The 7,910-nt window shown below is 51.6% G+C and overlaps 1 protein-coding gene across 2 annotated transcripts; it reads left to right on the top strand.

The window, feature by feature from the left end:
• Positions 1 to 850: 850 nt before the first annotated feature.
• On the top strand, positions 851 to 4,103 carry Cd79b (CD79b molecule). 2 transcript variants are annotated; one of them, XM_021213682.1, is made up of 6 exons: positions 851 to 1,104; positions 1,770 to 1,820; positions 2,519 to 2,827; positions 3,020 to 3,138; positions 3,412 to 3,453; positions 3,543 to 4,103. In XM_021213682.1, exons 1-6 carry the CDS (start codon positions 1,038 to 1,040, stop codon positions 3,639 to 3,641), a joined length of 687 nt encoding a protein of 228 aa, XP_021069341.1. In that variant the 5' UTR covers positions 851 to 1,037; the 3' UTR covers positions 3,642 to 4,103. The 2 variants fall into 2 exon arrangements, with proteins under 2 accessions (XP_021069341.1, XP_021069342.1); XM_021213683.2 differs by lacking the exon at positions 1,770 to 1,820 and having other exon boundaries at positions 960 to 1,104.
• Positions 4,104 to 7,910: the final 3,807 nt, after the last annotated feature.

The following is a 7,910-nucleotide window of genomic DNA, read 5'->3' as shown; positions in this document are numbered from 1 at the left end:
TCTCCTCCTCCTCCTCCTCTTCCTCCTCCTCCTCTTCCTCCTCCCCCTCCTTCTCCTCCTCTTCCTCCTCCTTCTCTTTCCAAGACAGGATTTCCCTGTATAGCCTTACCTACCCTAGAACTCACTCTGTAGACCAGGCTGGCCTCAAACTCATAGAGATCCACCTGCCTCTGCCTCCCGAGTGCTAGGATTAAAGGCGTGACCTGCCACCACCCGACTCTAGGGTGTATTTTCTTCTATTTGTTGGCATACTTTTGCACAAGAACCTCTATGGCTCCCTTCCCACAGAGCCAACTTTTGACATGGCTTCCTGTACTCTGTGCCTCTCCAGGAGCCTGGTGTGAGAATGTCTCCTGAATTGTCTGTCCTTGGCATATCTCTTCCTAGAGGATAAGGGTTGTCCAGGGCAAAGAAGTCAAGGTCAGAGCCATTTATGCCACGGTTGATCAACCCGTGGGTCACTACCATTAGAGAACACATATTTCCAATGGTCTTAGGAACTGAGACACCGCTCAGTAGCAAAATCACAGTTATGAAGTAGCAACAAAAATTACTTTATGGTTGGGGGTTCCTAAGACCATCAGAAATGTGTGCGGCCGCCGCCCACAGGTTGAAAACTGCTGACTGAGGAGGTTGGTGTGTGTTTAGCTAAATTCCCCAGGCCCAATTCTTCCAGAATGAGGCAACCACAGGAGACCAGCTGACCTAAGAGATGACACGCAGCGGGTCAGAGGGAGTTAGAAACACAGGCTGTCCCTAGAAGATTCACGAACGCCCCCCTCCCAGGGTTTCTCTCAAGAACCCAGAGCTGTGCTGCCCAGGCAGGACCACCCTACGAGTCCTAGCAGACCAGCTGATGAAGCTGCCCTCCCATAGGGTCCCTGGAGGGACCGGTGCCTCCCCTGGGCCTCAATTTGCATGGCAGGAAGGGGCCTAATGGGGAAGAGGCAGAGAGGAGACAAGCTGCAGCCCAGGCTGACATACAGTTACATGTTTCGCCCTAAAACCTCCTTGGGCTCAGAGACAGAGCAGCGACCATGGCCGCACTGGTGCTGTCTTCCATGCCCTGCCACTGGCTGTTGTTCCTGCTGCTGTTGTTCTCAGGTATGGCTTATGTGACAGACGAGAGGCTCACTGGCTTTGAGACAGGACCGTGGGTCGGGCCCCATTCCCCCGTCTCAGTTCGGTCTCTCAGCTCGGCCTCTTGCATTTTGCTTTCTGCTCTGTGTCTGTCTCCTTCTGACTGTCCTGTGGGTCTTAATGGTGGGCTCAGGGTCAGAGGTCCCAGCCCTTTCCAGCCTGGAGGGTATCAGGTTGAGCTTGGGACAAGGGGCTAATTAATCTTGTTGGCAGCGGGGGTGGGGGGTGGGGGATGCAGGAGGCCCTGAAGGTACTGCACAGAAAAGCATAGAAAAGGCTCTTTCCCTATATCCTGGAATATAGTATGTTCCAGGATTCATCCTCTCTTTGCCAGAAAGCCTGGGCTAGCCTTCCTGGCTGTGGATTCCCTCTCATTTCCACAGAAACTACAGGCCAACCTCATGATCAAAGGCAGCAAGGGGCCTGGGTATGGGGTTTCCAGCACCCCTACCTTACTTCTGCCTCTCCGGTACAGGGATGGGGGCAGGGGGCGGGGAGCTAACGGGGCTTGAAGCTGTAGTCCCGGAAGGAGGAAGTCGCTCTGGGAATGTAGAGGGGTTATGGGTGGGGCCATCAATTAAGGGTAGAGAGGTCTGACCTAGCCCTGCCCACTTCCTTCTACCCTCCAGGTGAGCCAGTACCAGCAATGACAAGCAGTGACCTGCCACTGAAGTCCCAAGGTTAGTTGCCTCAGCCACCACTTCTGGGACAAATGTATCTGTTTAACACAGCTCTATCTCTGTCTAGAGCGCCCATACTTACACCTCCTCAAGGCCTCAGTAAGGCTCCATTGCTGGACAGCTGTCGCTCTCATCAGATTAGTGTGTTCCAGCCCTGGCCACTGAGGGCCAGAACTAAGCCAAGATTGGGGATCAGAGCAGGATAGTGCTAGAGGGGATCCCACGAGGCCACAGGCCTAGGTCTGTGTTATTGGAAACCCAACAAACCTCTCAGACCCGAACCCTGAGAGGCGTGGGTTCATGAGAAGGGTAACAGAGGTGGGCCTCAGGTGACAGGCTAAAGATTCGACCTTTATCACCCTGGGGATGGTGGGCAGCCCGGGAGAATTTGGAGTGGGTGTAGGAAAGGGTAGAGGAGAGAGTTGAAGTACCCAACTAGGTCAAGAGGCTGTCCTGCACGGGAGACCATTCCAGTGAACATAAAAGCAATGGAAAGGCTTCAGAATCCTCCTTAAGGAAAGACAACCGGACAGAGGTTAGACCAAGAAGAGGTGGACACCAGTATGCGGCCTCTCACACACTTTACCTTCTCGCACCTCTACCCTCTAACTGCCTCATGAGCCCGATGCTCCAGACACATGAGATAGGCTACAGGAAGGTGCTAAACCTGATTTTGAACCTTGCCCTGATGTCCACAGGAAGCCCTTGTTCCCAGATCTGGCAGCACCCGAGGTTTGCAGCCAAAAAGCGGAGCTCCATGGTGAAGTTTCGCTGCTACACGAACCACTCAGGTGCATTGACCTGGTTCCGAAAGCAAGGCAGCCAGCAGCCCCAGGAATTGGTCTCAGAAGAGGGACACATTATGCAGACCCAGAATGGCTCTGTCTACACCCTCACTATCCAAAACATCCAGTACGAGGATAATGGTATCTACTTCTGCAAGCAGAAATGTGACAGCGCCAACCATAACGTCACCGACAGCTGTGGCATGGAACTTCTAGTCTTAGGTGTGTGCAAGGTAGACTTTGTAGCCATCCACACCCACTCCCCAGCTCAGGCTACCTACCAGGGGATGTGGCTATGGCACTAGAGTCCCCGGGAGAGTTGCTGAGCAGTAGTTCCTGATGGTGTCCAAAGATCCACCATGTTTAACCATCAACACCAGCCTTATGCCCTGCCCTGCTCTCCCGCTCCCCCAGGATTCAGCACATTGGACCAAATGAAGCGGCGGAACACACTGAAAGATGGTATTATCATGATCCAGACCCTCCTCATCATCCTCTTCATCATTGTGCCCATCTTCCTGCTACTTGACAAGGTGCCCACAGGAGCTGGGGGAGCGGGGGTCCTCGGGAAGGCTGGGAGGTTGGCACAGGGAAGACAGGACATGGGCAGGGTCTCCATGTTCTGCGACTCGGCTGCTCATCCAGCCCCAAGTCCTGTCCATTGGCTCACTGTTCATTCACTCATTTGGTCTTGGAGACTCCTTCTTCCTCACCCCCACCCAGACCCACATCCCTGGCCCATCAGGGGACAGAGATGGAGGACGCTAACCCTCTGAACTGCATTCCCTCCCCACCCCATCGTGCAGGATGACAGCAAGACTGGGATGGAGGAAGATCACACCTACGAGGTAAGGGACAGGGTTGCTTAGCAACTCTGAGCTGCGGTGCTCACCCTCTGTTGTGATGGTTAGACCTGACCTCCAATTCGTGTTTCTAGGGCTTGAACATTGACCAGACAGCCACCTATGAAGACATAGTGACTCTTCGGACAGGGGAGGTAAAGTGGTCAGTGGGAGAGCACCCAGGCCAGGAGTGAGGGCCACCTTCATCCTGCTCAACCCTTGGGCCTCACTGCTTCCAAACTGCCTGGCTCACAGCCCATTCCCTGCTTCCTGGATACCCCAGCCAGCATCTGAAGCTGGACCATCAATACCACCTCTCATTCTAGCCCCTGGTCCCCAGCTCTTGCGGAAGGACCTGGGGTGGAAGGACAATAGGGTGGTGACATGGAGAGAGGAGTTCTCTGGGGATAGACTTGACCTGAGGCTTCTGGGAGTGCCATGCGGGATCTGTCCCCATGTTTGGGACAGGAAAGCAGAGACTTGTCGGAGTCTGCAAATGGACTCGGAGCACACTGGCTTCCTGAGGAGTCAAGGACCATGGTTCACACTGGCACCAGAACGGGTTGCCAGAATGCCATTTCTCTCTCCCATCCCAGGGATCACCCAAAGCCTGCAGCCCATCCTCCTACGGAATAAATAAAGTGTCTGACACCAGAGACCTTCGTGATATCATCTCTCTGAGCTGGGGTGGGGGTGGGGTTCCGTAAGCTACGGTGACATCTGAATGTGGTACCTGTGGGCTTCTGAAACTGTGAGAGGGCGTGGCTATCCTAGTCGCCCTACCTTTCCCTCTGGAGGCCCAGTTGGGGCCTGCAGCCACATCCCCATCAACCCTGCTCTGAAATAGTTGCTGGAGAGAGGATCCAACCCATCCCTCAGTTGAACAGGGATACCCTCAACCTGCTCTTCCTTAAACTATTAAGAGAGATTACTGCTGGGTGTGGTGGCACACATCTTTAATCCCAGCACTCAGTAGGCAGAGGTACTTAGATCTCTGAGTTCAAGGCCAGTCTGGTCTACAGAGTGAGTTCCAGGACAGACAAGGCTATGGGGAGAGAGACACAGACACAAACTCAGAGAGAGACAGACAGACACACACACACACACACACACACACACACACACACACACACAGTCATGCAGAGAGACATACACACAGAGAGCAAGAGAGCGAGAGAGAGAGAGAGAGAGAGAGAGAGAGAGAGAGAGAGAGAGAGAGAGAGAGAGAGAGAGAGAGAAAGAGAGAGAGAGAGAGAGAGAGAGAGAGATTCCTAAACAGGGTTCGAATGGTGAATGTTGGGGGCTTTTGTTCAGGGTGACCCCAGTATCACAGGAAAGAAAAGTGTCCTTACCCCCCACCCTCCATGGACTCTAATGCTTACAAATTAGGTCATGACCTACCAGCTGTGAGAGTATCTGGGAGCCCCTTAAGCAACTGGGAAGCCGGGGGCAAGTCAAGCCTGACTCCCAAGCCCCACTCTGGCGTTCTACTCCCTAACTGACCTCGGTGGAACCCATAACACAACTTTGCCATTCCTGCTGAGGATTCAGGCAGGTGAATCTCTACCCTGGGCAGCATATGGGAAAGACTGAGACTACAGATGCGATGGGGATTCAGGGTGGGACAAGTGGATAAGGCACACGGGCCTGGGGCTTCGGGTCAGAGTCCCTGTCACACAGTGAAGCGGGAGAGTTGAACTGGGCTGGCTGATCCACCCCGTGTTCTGGGCTGCCAGAGGGAACCGGCTTGTTTTGCCATCTGCCTTCACTGAGCTGGAGCCTCTCTTTCCTGCTATTTTGCATACTAGGGCTAATTCTGTCCCCTACCTCCACTAGGGACCAGGCAGCCAGCCAGGGTGGGGGAGTCTTAACTTCTCCCCTAAGTAGGATCTCCTCTGTTTGGGGCCCGCCCTGGTTCAGGGGAGACCACATTTCAGTAGCAGGGGTTCCCTGGGCCTTGAAATGTTTGTTGACAAAGAATCATTTGGACAGGAGGCACCCCGTTCAGCACACACCCTCGAAGGGCAGTAACTTCCTTGGTTTTGATGCCAGATCCCTCCTGGGTGTATTTTTCTGTTTCAGGAGAGTTTACGGTTTCACTCTGCCTGTCTTGTGGATCCCTGGACCCCTAGAACTCACACAGGCAGTGAAAACCTAGCTGGGCCATATACTTGTGAGGACCCTCTCAGACTCCGGGTGCTTTATCTGTAACACGGGGATCATAAATGCAATCTGGCTGTCACAAGCCATGATGACTCATGCCTACTGATCCCAGCTTCCCAGGCTGAGGAGGGGGCTTGAGTTCAAGGCCAGCCTTGGCAAGATACTGAGCATGGTCTGAAAATCTGAAGGAAGGGCATTGAGCCAGATACGGGGTATTTCTTATACAGAAAAATGTGGGATGCTTTATGAATTTGTGTGACAAGGCCTCTAAGTGAGCTGGAGCCCCTGGATGAGACTGGCCTGTCTGGCCACCCAGCTCCAGGCATCTACGATCTGCCCCCCAGCACCAGGATTACAGATATGTGCTACCGTGCCAGGGGTTTGCACATTTGTTCTGGGAACGGAGCCAAAGCCTTCACATTTATGCGACCAGTTCTTAACCAGCTAAGGCATCTTCCCAGCCTAAATGGGGTTTCATTTTTGTTGTTCGGGTTTTGTTTTTGTTTTTGTTTTTGTTTTGGAGACACACAGAGATCCTCTTGTCTCTGCCTCCTGAGTGCTGGGATGAAAGGCAGGGGCCACCACTGCCTGGTTTTGGTTTTGTTTTTGTTTTTTTGTTTTTATTTTGTTTTGTTTTTTTAATGTCACATCCAATAATTGAATTTGTTTACTTTTCTGTTATTCTGTGTCATTCATTCCATGAATTCTAAAACATGTCAAGTTCTTACAAACTGGGAAATGGAGCAGGAACCAAAAGCTATTACTGAGCACAACAAATAAATATTGAACACCTCTTTAATGCTCCCAAATTTTTGTGGGGCATCCTCCCCATCCTCATTTACAGGATACTGCTTAACCTTAGGAGTAATCTTACTCCCATAACACACTCACAGGAAGAAAGTCTAGCAAGCTCAGAAAAACTGGCCAACAGCCACAACTAGGTCTTGTGATCCAAAGATCCATTCTGCCACTGCTTCATGGCTGCCTCCCTCATGGGACTGGGCAGCAACAAAACTGAAAGGGGGCGGGGGGATGGGGGGGAAGGAAGGGAGTTGGGGATAGAACCCTTCCCCGCCCATGGGTCAATGGGACGGGACTCCAGTAGGTGTTTAAAAAGCTGTGGTTTATCAAGCTCCACTCTTCCCATTTATCACAAAGTAGGAAGCACTCCCTTGTTATTGGGCCCGACCGGCCTCCTTTCTGCAGAATGCAGCTCAGAGGCCCTGGGTGGGCACATGCCCCACTGCCCACTGGGGGAATCCAGCCCGGTCCCTCGGGGCCCTGGGTTAAGCACAGAATGGTTCCTCCTCCGCTCTAGCTTGACTTCCGGCCCTTCTCATGCAGGTGCTGCCTGAGCCGGGGCCATCTGACCCATGGCTTTGGGTGTTTTTCCAGTACAACCAGAGATGAGAGAAAAACAAAGTACCAAAGGCCATGTCTGTTTGAGTGGGAAGAGCAGGTAGTTCTCATCTCTAGCCACTGGAACCTTGTTTGGACTTGCGGGATTCTGTCTGCTGTTTTAAGTCCACTTCAGAACTGGAGACTTTCTGGATGACCCCCACCCCTACCCCCACCCCAGTGTTCGCATTGTAATGAAAACACCAACGTTTAACTGGGGGTGCTTTTCCCAACCCAGGAGCCTTTCCTTGGAAACGCAGCTGACCGCAAAGAACAAAAATTAACAGGCATTAAATTCTGAGTTCAATCAGAAAGTAGTTTGTTTAAAAACATTTGAACCGATCCTAGTTGGTTTTTTGTTTTTGTTTTTTAAACCAACATTGGACCCTGGTGTGGTGGCTTACATCTGTAACCCCACTTGCCCTGAGCTTGGGAAACTGAGACAGGAGGATGGACATGTGTGTATGTCTGAAGCCAACCTGGGCTATAGAGTAAAACCCTGTCGAAACAAACAGTAAATAAATAAATAAATAAATAAATAAATAAATAAATAAAGTCTTTTTTTTTTAAAAAAAAAAAAATCATCTTTCCTTGGCTACATCTCCTCCACTTGGCAGGATGGAGAAGCCAGACACCACTAGGGTCCAGAATCCTCAAGCGTGGGTCTGTTTGTGTAGACTTGTTATCAGTGCCTGCATGCAGCCTTGTCTACTTTTCCAGTTAATTTTTTTTCACATATATGTTGCTGTGCATTCATGTTCCTGTCCCTTTGGTTTAAAAGCAGCTATAAAGTTGGGCATGGTCACTCACTGCTCTATTCCTAGTACTTGGGAGGTGGAGACAGGAGGGTTGCTACATTTAGACTGTATATAGAGTGAGACCCTGTCTCCAAAAAAAAAAAA

The sequence above is a fragment of the Mus pahari genome, chromosome 14 (genome assembly GCF_900095145.1).
Source record: "Mus pahari chromosome 14, PAHARI_EIJ_v1.1, whole genome shotgun sequence".
Taxonomy (NCBI): domain Eukaryota; kingdom Metazoa; phylum Chordata; class Mammalia; order Rodentia; family Muridae; genus Mus; species Mus pahari.
This window is presented reverse-complemented; position numbering and strand designations above follow the sequence as displayed.

What these genes read in the sequence shown, in the direction of transcription:
- Cd79b (XM_021213682.1), top strand. Translation starts at nt 1,038, where the DNA reads ATGGCCGCACTGGTGCTGTCTTCCATGCCCTGCCACTGGCTGTTGTTC. An exon ending in CCTGCCACTGAAGTCCCAAG is followed by an intron (nt 1,821 to 2,518) that starts GTTAGTTGCCTC and finishes TGATGTCCACAG; the next exon opens with GAAGCCCTTGTTCCCAGATC. An exon ending in AGGAAGATCACACCTACGAG is followed by an intron (nt 3,454 to 3,542) that starts GTAAGGGACAGG and finishes TCGTGTTTCTAG; the next exon opens with GGCTTGAACATTGACCAGAC.